Raw genomic sequence first — 13,848 nt, 5'->3', positions numbered from 1 at the left:
GCGGTGCCTTTGGTGTGCAGTACTCTAAATACATTGCTTTATTGTGCTTGATGGTGTTTTCCCCCTTCCCCCCTCTCAGTGCCCATGCCGTTCCTTTTCAACCCCTCCCCCCTTCTCTCTTCCAGTTCTCTCTCCCTCTCTCACTTGTTTCTCACATGGACGTGGTCCCACGCACCTGGAACTGCCACGCTTCTCCAGAAGCGTGGCAGGCTGTAACGCTCCGTCCTCCCGGTTGCCTGTCTCCGCTGATCTCGTCAGGCGTCTCCGGAAGTCTTCTCGAGTGGAAGTCTGGATTTGCTGTCCGCGTGTTCTGGGCTGACACCGCTCTCCTTCTCCCTCGCCCGTCTGGTTTTCACCGTCTCCCTCCTCATGTGGTCGTTCGTCCTCCTCCGACGAACCTCCGACCACTGCATGTTCTGCTAGTGGCAGTTTTGACCTCCCGACGGCCCGCCACCATCGACCGTCCCACCAATCACGGGACGGGAGGCTTGCAAGGTTGAGAGCACCAGAGGCAGAGTCAGCACAAGATAGGGCCATGTGCGGGCGATCAGGATCCAGCCCGTCACACACCTGAACTGGTTCTGTAAGTGGGTTAGTCAGATACTGATTCGCTACACCTACAATCTGAACTGTTTTACCTGAAAGGGGCAAGCTTGGAACCTCAACTGACCTTACTGTAGAGCATGTAGCTCCCATGTCAACCAAAAATGAAATTCTGTGATCCATGACTTTTCCCTTCACATAGGGGCCTCCATGATCTACTTCTAAGGAGGTTGCAAGCACACATGGCTCCTCATCAGAACGTTCTCTCACCCAATCATTGTTTATTCCATTCTCACTGTGTAACAGGAATTGGTGTACTGTGTTAATTTGGATAAGCTTCTGACCTGTGACCTGTTAAGAAAACATAATTTGCTACTGTTCCATTGGGGCTTGAGGTATTTGAATTTGCTGTCTAGGTACCATGGGAACTTGCTGCTGCATTGGCAGCAACTGTGTCATTTGTACACGTGGTATTTGCACCTGCTGCATGGGTTGACAGTTCTGCATTTGATTCATAGTATTTTTTAAATTTGGATTATTCTCGGTCCTCATGTTCTGGAATGAATTGACATCATTAGTTTGCTGAACAACACCTTCCTGCACAAACATCGGACACTCCTGATTCCAATGTCTGACTGCTCCGCAAGCGTGACAAGGCAATAAGTTCTTCATTCCTTGTACATCATTCTGAACCACTACAGTACCCTAGTCATGACAACGATTCATATTACCTCCGCAACCCCTACCTCTCATCTGGGGCTGAAACACCATGTTTCCCTGCTGCTGCTATGCCTCTCTGAGCAGCTTTAATCTGCATCACCATCGCCTATTCTTTCAGCTTTTTCTGCTTCAACTCAATTTCATCACTACAGTATTTTGCATATTGCAACACCTCATCAATGGGCTCTGCTTGCCAGCAAATCAAATTACTCTTAATCATCTGACTAATTTCAGGTCTCAATCCTTCCACAAATCTGAACACAAAAGGAATCAAGTCCTCCTCCTCAATTGTCTCTGTCCCACTTTAATGCTTGAACGCCTGTAACAATCTCTCATAGTATGCATGTATTGACTCCTTTGCTTCCTGAGCTGTCCTGTCTATTCTCTGCCAATCAGTATTCTTGGACAAAATTCTTGTCTTCAAACACTCAATCACCTTATTTTAATATTTCATTACCTCGGGAGACTGTCTGCTAGTACCACTCCACTGGTTCTCCCTCAATTTTGGATAATCATTTGTAAATGATAGAATATCACTTCTACTCCAAGGGACATGAACAACATTTTGCCCTGGAATCTCCCTCATTGGTAAAATCTTCACTGGACCTTTGCCTTTCTGCACATTTGCAGTCAGCCCCACAGAATCCCTTTTCCTTTTTGTCTCATTTCTTTACCCATCTGCCTTCCCATTTGTCTAATGCTCCCTAGGCCCTACCTGTCCAAGCAACTTCATTCAGGGTCTGCGGTGTCAACAATTTCAAGCTCTGACTAATGTTTGACCCTATCATAGTATCTGTAAGTACTCCGAATGGACTAAGGTCCAGCAGTGATCTCGATCTGTCAAAAGTCTGTCCCACAGGAGAAACTACTCGAGTGTTTTCGTTAAGTCCTCCCCCCTTTGCATTCTGTGTCCTGACCCACTGTTCACATCCACTGGGTGTCTTTTGTGCAAATAAGGGTACGGCCAGACCAACAGTAATAGGAAGATTTATAGTAACTCCGATGTTCTGATTCATCATTGAAGACATATCTGACTGTGTCCCTGTTACCGGAGTGAATCCCTGCATAACTTGTAGCTTAACTTGGGGAAGTAAAAGTGGAGTTGGTTCTGTCTGAATCAACATCGGTCTCAGGAAAACCTGTTCCGTAGGTACCATTAAGTTTGTAGCCGTTTCCAAAATGGGTACATCAGTGTAAATTCTCTGAACCTGTGGCGGTTGCACCTGACGTTGTACCACTTGGGTAGTAGGCACGTTAAAAATACCCTGAATCGTACTCAGGGTCAGGCTAATATTAACCTGTACAGGACTCAATGTCCCATTAACCTGGGTCAGAGCTGAATAGGTCGATGAACCTTTTGACTCACATTTAAGATGTTCCCACCGTAACTCCAGTACATGTAGATCAATAATCAATAACTAATCAAAAACAATAATAATCAAAGATAATCAATAGCACTAGTAAGCAATTGGAGTCAGTAGTTGTCACACACTATGACTTTTCAGTTATGAATAACCACACCTTTTAGTAAAAGAATATTTATTTCCCTATAATTAACAATGCTAATGTCAAGTAATATAATCTCAAAATCAAATGATAAATATACAGAAAACATCATTGGCTGTACAAAGAGGCAAAAGAAGTGTAATCTAATCAAAGCTTGAATCACTACACATTCTAAAGTTACAATGCAAATTAATAAGAAGAACAGTTGCGCAAACGATATCACATACATTTAGATTCAGCAAAGAAAAGACATCAACTATTACTCCCTATTGCAGACTTTCATTACTTAGGGTCCTCATCTTACACCAGATTAGCATCAGCATGTTGGGCTTCATGCAGAACAATTTAGTAAACACAAATTTGGAAAACATCTAACTATGGCTCTATCAAAATAGTGCAGTTGGTACCTAGAAAAGAAAAGCAAATAGTCTTAAGAAACACACAGTAATAATATATCTCTCCTCAAATGGATCGGCAAGCTAAGATCACGGATTGGCTCCTCTAGTAATGTCCTCATCATCCTGCTCGCTGTTAGAAAGGGGGTCTTTGGTTGGCAGTCAGGTTACTCCCTGTCCAAGCAAGGACCCTCACTCTAGTCAGGGTAAAAGAGAATCACCCTCAGCTAACCCCTGCTTACCCACTTCGTAGCTTGACACAAGCAGTAGGCTTAACTTCAGAGCGCTAGGTGTAAAGTATTTGTACCAACACACACAGTAACGTAATGAAAACACTACAAAATTACACAACACAGGTTTGGAAAAGTAGGAAATATTTATCTGAACAAAACAAGACCAGAACGACAAAAATCCACAATACACAAGTCAAGTTATCAATTAAAAAGCAAAAATAGTCTTTAAGTAGTTTAAAACACCCTCTAACACTGTTGGCATGAATATGTACCTTGGGTGCATCAAAAATATCCCCGCAAAGGCGAGTGTGCGTCAAAAAGGGCTTGTGATGCGTCGATTTCATTCACTCACAAGACCTTGTGTCGTTTCTCCTTTCGTCAGGTCGGGCGCGTTGTTTCTTCTCTCCGCAGGAGAGTGATGCGTCGATCCAGTCAGCACTCTCGGGTCCGGGCAGGCCTTGAGTTTTTTTTACACGCCCAGTGGTACTTGGTCGGAAATCCAGGTGCACGATGATTCAAAAACCACGCAGCACAGGTTTCGATCTCCGAGTCTCCGTTAGGGATGCTGCGTGTTGTTTCTCCAGCTCCGTGCGTCGATTCTCCGGTCACGTTTCCAGCGAGCGTCGATGTTCAGCTGCAGAGCCGGCGGCGCGCCGTTTCTTCAGAAATCAGAGTTGTGGCTACCTTTTCCCTGCATGGCGCTCTGTGCATGGATTTCTCACTCTTGGGCTGCCATCTTCTCCTTTCAGGGTCCCAGGAACTGGATGGGCACCACACGGCAGAGTAGTAATCTCTCCAGAGACTCCAGGTGCTGGCAGAGAGAAGTCTTTGCTGTCCCTGAGACTTCAAACAACAGAGGCAAGTTCCCTTGGAGATTTCTTCTCAAGATGGAAGGCACACAAAGTCCAGTCTTTTCCCTCTTACTCTGGCAGAAGCAGCAACTGCAGGATAGCTCCACAAAGCATAGTCACAGACAGGGCACCTCTTCTTCCTCAGCTCTTCAGCTCTTCTCCAGGCAGAGGTTCCTCTTGTTTCCAGAAGTGTTCTAAAGTCTTTGGTTTTGGGTGCCCTTCTTATACTCAATTTCTCCTTTGAAGTAGGCCTATTTCAAAGTAAAGTCTCTCTTGAATGTAAAATCCTGCCTTGCCCAGGCCAGGCCCCAGACACTCACCATGGAGACTGCATTGTGTGAGGACAGGCACAGCACTTTCAGGTGTAAGTGGCCACTCCTCCTCTCCCTCCTAGCACAGATGGCTCATCAGTAAATACAGACTACACCCCAGCTCCCTTTGTGTCACTGTCTAGTGTGAGGTGCAACCAGCCCAACTGTCAAACTGACCCAGACAGGGAATCCACAAACAGGCAGAATCACAGAAATAGTATAAGCAATAAAATGCTCACTTTCTAAAAGTGGCATTTTCTAACACACAATCTTAAAATCAACTTTACTACAAGATGTTTTTTTAAATTGTGAGCTCAGAAACCCCAAACTCCACATGTCCATCCGCTCCCAAAGGGAATCTACACTTTAATCAGATTTAAAGGTAGCTCCTATGTTAACCTATGAGAGGGACCGGCCTTGCAACAGTGAAAAACGAATTTAGCAATATTTCACTGTCAGGACCAATACAACACAATACTCTTTGTCCTACCTTAACCATACACTGCACGGTGCCCTTGGGGCTACCTAGGGCCTACCTTAGGGGTGTCTGACATGTAAGAAAAGGGAAGGTTTAGGCCTGGCAAGTGGGTACACTTGCCAAGTCGAATTTACAGTTAAAACTGCACACACAGACACTGCAGTGGCAGGTCTGAGACATGATTATAGAGCTACTCATGTGGGTGGCACAACCAGTTCTGCATGCCCACTAGTAGCATTTGATTTACAGGCCCTGGGCACGTCTAGTGCACTGTACTAGGGACTTACTAATAAATCAAATGTGCCAATCATGGATAAACCAATTACATACAATTTGCACAGTGAGCATATGCACTTTAGCACTGGTTAGCAGTGGTAAAGTGCTCAGAGTTCAAAAGCCAACAGCAACAGGTCAGAAGAAATAGGAGGCAGGAGGCAAAATGATTAGGGATGACCCTGCATAAGCAAAAAAGTCCAACACTCGTCAGGTAACAATATTGTTGCAGCTTGTACTCCAGTCAGTGTCTTCATTGTTCTCCTCCTGAGAAAGTCAGTCTTACACATACTGTATTACACTTAAAATGTTACATTTTACAAGAACAGCATCTTCTAGCAAGCAGTTCTCATGAGAAAGCTTTTTAGCTAGGAGCACATTTGGTAAGCACAGTGGAATATCACAGTTTAATTCTCTAAGCAAACATTTTATTAATCGGTTTAGAAATACAGCTTGACATGAGGCCATTCAACTAGGCCAAGACCTCAGCTAAGTTAAGGCCTACAATTAATAAAGCTAGTACATAATGCATAATCCTCAATATGATGTATTACTACATCAATCAAACATAAACTCCATGTTTCATATTAATAAGCCATTAAAAAGTATACTTCGTGAACATTGGCGGCTCACGTGGACATATTTTCAAAGGAGTGCATCATTTTTCTCTATATTATTACAATTTCTACACAAATCCATTGCAAATCCATTACTCGGAATACATGAATATTCAATTAAAACACCTGCTTCAGCAATTCCAACCACTTAAATACAAGCAAAGAATTTTGTTGGTTTACGTACCATTGGAAAAGCTAGTAAATAATCAGGGACTTCATCGCCCACTCACAAACAATCAATACAGTTCCATGCCACTGATTTTGTGAAGTAAATGAGATTTGTACCCCATTTTGGGGTAGAACCTTCAGAGGTGACTAGAATTTTCAGATTTTGTTTTGAAATGGATAAATTGAGGTACAAACATTGAAAGAATGTAGAGTTTTTATTCAATCTAGACATATCATATTAAACAAAGGCCTTCTTTTTCCAAGGCAGGAACAACAATTAAAAGCTTTAATGAAAGAGTTCAGATTTTTTGTTATTTGGAATTTTTAGCACATAAGTGTATTTTTGTTTTTGTTATCAACAGAATGTTATGCTCTTTTCGACTTGTATTGTATCTTAAGCTTAAAAATATCGGCATGTATATCATAATGAAGCATGGTTACACTAAGTCCAATCCAGAAGTACAGTCAACAAACATCTCAAAGTGTGAAAAATTCAAGAAGGACGTTTATAACACGAAAACGATTACAAAATGTAGCAAACGTTTCTTTTCTTCCATTGTAAATGTTATTATAAGGGATTATTTGCGATCAGTTTCTTTTATTTTTTGTCGATGACTGTAGTATTAATTCTATCCTATTGTCCTTATGGTTTTTATTGAAGGAAGAGTGCACTGGTGGCAAACTTCATTGTATATTACTTGTGAGGCGCGTATATAATCCCTTTGTGCTAAGAAGGACAGAAACTGCTCATCTTTGCCAATTTGCGCGGGGGGAGAAGGCCCTGCAGTTGACGTACAACTCCTCCTCGCACATGGCATCACTTATTCCATGGGTCTGGTCTTCAGACGTCGGTCTCCTTCCGTAGCTGTTTGCAGGCTGGAATACACAAGTAGAAATAGTCATAAAGTACTGAACATGGACTTGGATTCACCAGAATGCTAAAGATAGAAGAAGTGACATCCCACACCCTTTAACCTCAAACACATTATAGGAAGAAATATCACAGGACATGTGGCCCTGATACCACCACACTAACTGACATAATACGAAATAGCTGTGCAAAACTGCTAAACAAAAAACATAAAAATCATGTGCACAGCTGTCCGAAAGTCCTTCCCAAAACAAGTACAGGCCAGGAAGGAAGCAACATTAAAAGCGGCCTCACAATTTAGATGCTCCAGAGGAAACAGCTTCGCAGTTCAAGGCTTCCCACAAAAACAGTTCACACTATGGGCAGCCTTAAAAGGGTAGGGGTAGAAATCTGTTAAGACACAGAATGGCATATGCCATTCTTTCAGGCAGAACGTGCTTTTTATACACCAGCAGAATCAATGCAGTGCAATCTCAGCAGGTGATCTTTGAAAGAGCTGGTACTACCTGCAAGGAGCTTACCCATTGTTTTTTCCCCCAAAATTGCCATGAGAGTTCTCTATAAATCAAAAATTACCCCCATTCTACCAATGCTAGCATTTTGTTACCAGTACCTCCTTATGCCAAGAATCGCATACAACATTTGAGTACCAGAATTTTGCAATTGATACTGCCCATATACTATGGGTGGCCAGTATGTCACAAATTACCTCCAGCATTACAAATCCAGCATTTTATCATGGTTTGCTTCCTCCAATCAACCCCTCAGCCCTATGCCATGGCTGCCCTCTCTAAGGCAAAGAATTAACTCTAGTATGCCAACACCAGGTTTTATTTGATCATGGTTTAGTTCCCCCAACCAGGCCCCTCAGCTCCACTATATCAAGGCTACCCTCTGAAAGGTAAATAATTATCCACAGTATGCCAGCATTTTGCCACAGGTGTCTCTTTATGTCAAGAATTAATTCCAATATTTTAGCACCTACGTTTTGCCCTGGGTGCCCTACCTTATGCCAATAATGACCTCCAATGTCCCAGTGCCAACATTTTGCCATGGGTGTCCCCATACCAAGAATTTCATCCAGTATGCAAGGGCTAAACGTTTTCCACAAAGGCCCAATACCAAGACTTACTTCTAGTAGGTCAAAGTCTGCATCTTGCCATAGGTGGCCTTCCTTATGCCAAGACGTATTTTCAATATGCCAGCAGCAGCACTTTACCTTGGGTGCCACCATAAGCCCAGGTTATATATTAGGTTTGCCATAGGCAGACCTAAATCATAAAGCAAGCAAACACACTCCTACTCCCTCACTCTTACTCACTCATACGCATTCCATCTCACATTCAATCTCTTCCCCTTCACTCACTATTCTGTCACTTAGTCATTCTCACTCATACTCACTTTTCCTCACACACAAACATAATCATACTCAGTGGTTCTCATTCTTACTTACAAATGTGCTAACACATCCTTTCACACTCACTGACTCTGGTCTCCGGTGAAACAGCACCTACTGTCCCATTGCTAGCTACACCTCTGTCACACTTCTCCATCCTCTCACAGTCTCCAAGCATTCCATCCTTCTAACACACGCACACTTCTTCACTCACTCCATTGCACTCACGTTTACTTATCCATACCCTCTTGCAGGCTCAGATTCCGACATTCACTTTTTTTGACACTATTACACTTACACACACTGTCACTAAATCTCATTCACTCTCAATCACTCGCAAAGACACATAGAAACACATTCACACATCCACACAGAAACACATGTTATCACTTACCTTATTTCGTTTGCTGGAATCCATGTCAATATCAGAACAGGAATCTGCTGCTGAATGTTAAAAGCAGCAAGCTTTCAAACCCTGCACGACAAAAAGCAGGACAGAGCTACCTCAATCCCTCTTCCAGCTGCTTGATAGGAATGGAAAGCACAGTCCTATCAAGAGCTGGGACAGTACTTACACTGTGACACTCCTGGTTGGCCCTAGGGATGCACTGATGTGTGCCCTGACAGACATATCTCAGCAGCTATACTGTGTGCCTGAGGCACGCACTGTAAATTTGCTAGATAAAATGGACTGTGCCTGTGTGAAGGGATTGTAGTTGAACTGTGCCTCTCAAATGCACAATCTAGACATCCACCTACAAAGTGCTGTATTTTTAAAATACACTCTGTCACTGGATCGTGCCTCAGCCTCCCCCTCAACACCCAACTCTTCTTTTCATCAGGAGCCTGGAAACAAAGTCCAATAGGCTGACGTGCGCACTGGCAGCAATTTGTGTCATGTTATGGTTTTAACAGTTTCATAGGGCCCTCTTATTAAAGAATTGGGTCAGGATTTCTCTGGAGATATTTGTAACATTGTCCATCCTAAGATCCTACTAAGAACATAGAAAATATCAAAGTGCTCCTTCCCACCGCGAGGTTGAGCCTACCTGGTGGGGAGTACCTCACGAGGTAAGAACCTGATGATGAAGCATGCTACATGATTAGCATTTGGGTGAGGGTTCTGTAACAAACACATGTAGTATGCCTGTTGAACACTGAGGAGCTGGGCATGGTGGCTGCCTGTTTTGGGAGACACCCTCTAAATGTTGCTGTCGTCTGAGTACATCTTCCATTCTACTTCTTCAATATTAATTTGTGAGTATAGTTTACGCAACAGACTACAAGTTGGGTTATATCTCATATATAATTTACTCCACACTCTCTACCTCTCCTGTTCCCTCCTCCCCATTATCTTTTAGACATCATTTCCTCACCTTTAGCATGTTGACTCAAGATATTGTTACGGTGTTGTTAACTTACAATGTTTCAGTTTTCCATGTGTTAAGCACCGTTACCATGTCCAAATCTTTGTTTGCATTTTTGTTATTTTACTGGCAATGCAAATTGTAAAATGCATTTTTTCCGGAAAAATAAATACTATGAGAAGAAAGTCGGCATTTATTTACACTAGGTCTGGCATACAATAGCAGACAAGTAGTTGACACTCTAATGATGGCTCTCAAAATAATGTCGACCACACTGACAGAAACACATTTCAATCTTCATTTTAAAAATTGGAGTAGAAGCACTACTTGTGTATTTACTATGAATGAAATCAGAATGGCTCACTTCTACTGATATACTTTCTACTCTAGTCTATTTTGTAAATCCATTGGAGAGAATATGATGTTTTTCTGAATGGCACTTTCTAATACTTTAGGAGAAAAATAGCTAAAATATATCAGTACAAAATGGGGGCAGAGGTCAGATGCTGTAGTGTACATGTCTGATTTGATCGTGTAGGAATCGGGATTGTTTGAGCTATTAGAAAGCGAGGCCACAGGCCTGACATGAACTGTGACTGTGATCCAACAAGACCCAAACTAAAACGGGTTTCGGCAAGGAATCCCTGATTTACCCTTGGTATCTTTGCTGAAGGTTTTTTTTTTTGCAGAAAAATACATGCTCAGCAACAGACAAAAACGAAACAGTTGACCACTTAAGAAGTTAAATTCCAAACGAAGTTAGGATGAAACTGGGAAATAATGCCTTTTTTCGGTTGGTTTGTCTACCTTGTACTGGACCTCCAAAGATGATATATTTTCAATAAAAAGTTAATCTATTTCTCTTTATTAAAGAGACGTCTTCGCATCTTCAGGGCTGCCTATTCAAATGCCTATCCACGAGTTCAAGTTAAAGGAGGACTTACAACAAATCCAGTTCAAGCCCACAACAAGATGTTCAACTTCAAGTAGTTCCCATGGCGTTTTTATAGCAGCCACACGTGTCAGCACTTTCCAGGCACAGGTAAGATGTTTTTCAAGAAAAGGCAGGAGAATATCAAGTTGTAACTGTCTCACTGTTCTTTTTTCAAGGCATCACATTCTCCTTTGCTTCCAAACCATACTGTAGTCACCAGCCTCAAAAGTGCCTTTCAGGCAGCAGTGGGCTAACATCACCTGCCACAGAGCAACCAAATTGTTCCTCACAAATTGCTTTTCAAATATCCATGCGCTGCCTAAGACAATCCAAGTGACGCCTGGTAAAGAAAATTTCCACCAACTAGCCAAATTATTCTGCAGTGCCATTTTGACTTTTGGCTCCAAATGTCTACTGGAGGCCAACCCAAATCTATATATATATATGTTTATAGGCAGATGTTTTCTTGAAGGCTGGCGGACAAGTTTCCCTACCTTTATAGGTCTCTTGAGGATTCTTCCACCCTCAGGCTAAGAATGTGGACTCCCTTTAACATTTTAAAACTGGTTCAAGCACTATAGCACCAGTTCTAGCTGTCTCACTGTTTTTCTTTCAAGACATCACATTTTCCTTGCTTCCAAACCTTACTGCAGTCACCAGCCTCAAAATGCCTTTCGGGCAGCAAGTGGCTAACATCACTGGCCACAGAGCAACCACATTGTTCCTCACACATGGCTTTTCAAATATTTATGCACTGCCAAGGACAATCCCAGTGAGCCTGATAAAGACAATTTCCACCAACTAGCCAAAATCTTCTGCAGTGCCCTTTTGACTTTTGGCTCCAAATGTCTACTGGAGGTCAACCCAAAACAAAATATAAATGTTTACAGGCAGATGTTATCTTGAAGGCTAGTGGCTACGTTTCCCTCCCTTAATAGGTCTCTTGAGGTTCCTTCCACCCTCAGGCTGGGAATCAGGACTCCCTGTAACATTTAAAAAATGGTTCATGTACAATAGCTATAAACTCTGGAGAGCTCATTGATCTCTTGATACTGAATTATCTATAAACGTTGATTCTAGTTTTCATAGAACCTGCACATCTGGTTTCCAACTGACCTTGTCAGTGGACTGCTCCCTTTGCTTGCGCTGCTCCGCCTGGTAGCTGCTGCCCCTTCATTCTGTCAGTGTTTGAGACCCTCCTCCACCGGCATGCTCCTGCCTGCACCTCATCCCTGGTGGTCCAGTGGAAGAGCTTCCTTTCTCTGCTGCTGCTATGCCCTCTGTCTCTCTGCTCTGCCTTTTATCTTTGTTTTTCTTTTTTTTCACCGTTTTCCTTTTTTCCTTCTGCCCTGGTTCCTCTTTCATGCCACCTTTGCCATATATTCGCTCCCTCTTCTCTGCCACTGCCACTACAATTCCCGTGCCCCCACCCCCCTCCAGCACCAATTTTCATGCTCCCACGTTTCCCGTTTCCCAGCTGTCCAGCCTGCGCCGCATACTACTTAATGGCAGCCTCTGCAGAGTGAAGGGGCATTCCAACTGACCTTGTCAGTGGACTGCTCCCTTTCCCTGCGCAGCTCTGCCTGATAGCATTCTATTCCTTTCCCGAATTCTGACCCTCTGGTCAGTGTTCGAGGCCCTCCTCCACCCACAGGTTTCTGCCTGTGCCTCATTTAAGGGGGTCCAGTGGAGGAGCTTCCTTGCTCTGCTGCTCCTCTGCCCTTTGACAATCTGCTCTGCCTTTTTTTCTTTGCTTTTCTTTCTTCTTTTTCACCTCATTTGCTTTTTTCCCTCTGCCCTGTTGCCTCATTCCTTCCACCTTTGGCATTTTTTCTCTGCCCCTGCATTTCCCACCTCCCAACTGTCCAGCCCACCCAACACACTACTTAAAGGCAGTCGTTGCGTGGCCGCGCAGTGGGTGCACCACTGGCACATGAAAGGCAAGCGTGTTTGCTCCCGTCCAGCCCTGGATCACGTCCAGCGCCACAGACACTGGTCCTCTGACTCCCCACCACAATGACCCAGCATCCTCCATGCCCTCAGCCCCGGACGCCACACCGCCTGCCGCCTCATGACACTGAACAACACCCAGGCCCCTTCTCATGCCAAAACTGCCACTGCACCTTCTCCCAACACCGCACTCCAGCACTTCCCACCACTTGACCAACAAACTCTGGACCCAACCGCCTCAGCTGTGTTCTGCTCGACACCCACTCCCTCCACAAACAAGCCGTAGAAATCTAGGACCCACTCGATACAATCTCTCTCAATATTGCCTTTCTCACAGAAACCTGGATGAAACCCAACACAGCCCCGGACATTCCCACCTTCATCCCCAACAGCTACAAGATCACTAGCAAGGACTGCACCAACCATCCAGGGGGAGGCATTGCCATCTTACACAAAAGCACCCTCCACCTGACCACCAATTCAGATGACCAAACGACCAACATGGAACATCTCCACTTCCAGGTACAGACCAGCCCGAACACCACCCTCCATGACACCCTCATCTACAGACCTCCGAGCTCTCACACGCAATGCCATCATTGACTTCATCCTAGCCCCATGCTCTCGCCTCCACCGACTACTTCCTACTTGGTGACCTCAATTTTCACCTGGACAATCCCAGCGGCCCAAACACTGCATCCCTACTAGAGCACCTTGCCACCATCGGACTCAAACAACTGGTCACCTAGCCAACTCACTCAGAAGGACACACACACACGCTTCCATCTTCTCTACCAGCAACAACATCGCCTTTAGCCACACCTCTGAGCTTCTTTGGACAGACCACCACTGTGTCCACGTTTCCTTCACCAAAGCCACTGTACACCATCACACCGGTCGCCTCCCTTGTAGAAACTGGAACAAGGTCACCGAAGAACAGCTCACAACCTCCCTCAGCAAGACCCCACTGCCAACATCGACAGATGCCAATGCCTTAGCATGCAACCTCCACTGATGGATCCCCGACTGCACCGAACCACTGGCTCCTCTCAAGAAAGCCCCTGGCACAACAACACCCCAAGAAAGCAAGATGGTTCACTCCGCCCTTCAAGAGTCTAGGTGCACCTGCTGGCTCAAGAAGAGATGGAGGAACAGCAAAGCCTCGGAAGCCCATGCAGCCTTCCAATCCGCCATCACCACACACCACCTCCTCATCAAAACAAAGAAGAAAATGG

General features: G+C 44.2%; 1 protein-coding gene across 2 annotated transcripts in view; it reads right to left on the bottom strand.

Moving 5' to 3' along the window:
* Positions 1-2,891: 2,891 nt before the first annotated feature.
* CD226 (CD226 molecule) overlaps positions 2,892-13,848 on the bottom strand; it is a 313,744-nt gene continuing 302,787 nt past the window's right edge. The window contains exon 6 of one of the 2 annotated variants that reach the window (XM_069219898.1): positions 2,892-6,971. In XM_069219898.1, coding sequence (XP_069075999.1) covers positions 6,843-6,971 — 129 coding nt within the window. In that variant the 3' untranslated portion in view covers positions 2,892-6,842. The remainder of the gene's footprint in view (positions 6,972-13,848) is intronic. The other variant, XM_069219899.1, reaches the window with a different exon arrangement.

This window comes from Pleurodeles waltl, chromosome 2_2 (assembly GCF_031143425.1).
Source record: "Pleurodeles waltl isolate 20211129_DDA chromosome 2_2, aPleWal1.hap1.20221129, whole genome shotgun sequence".
NCBI lineage: Eukaryota > Metazoa > Chordata > Amphibia > Caudata > Salamandridae > Pleurodeles > Pleurodeles waltl.
The sequence above is the reverse complement of the archived record's forward strand: the minus strand, read 5'-3'. Positions and strand labels throughout refer to the sequence as shown.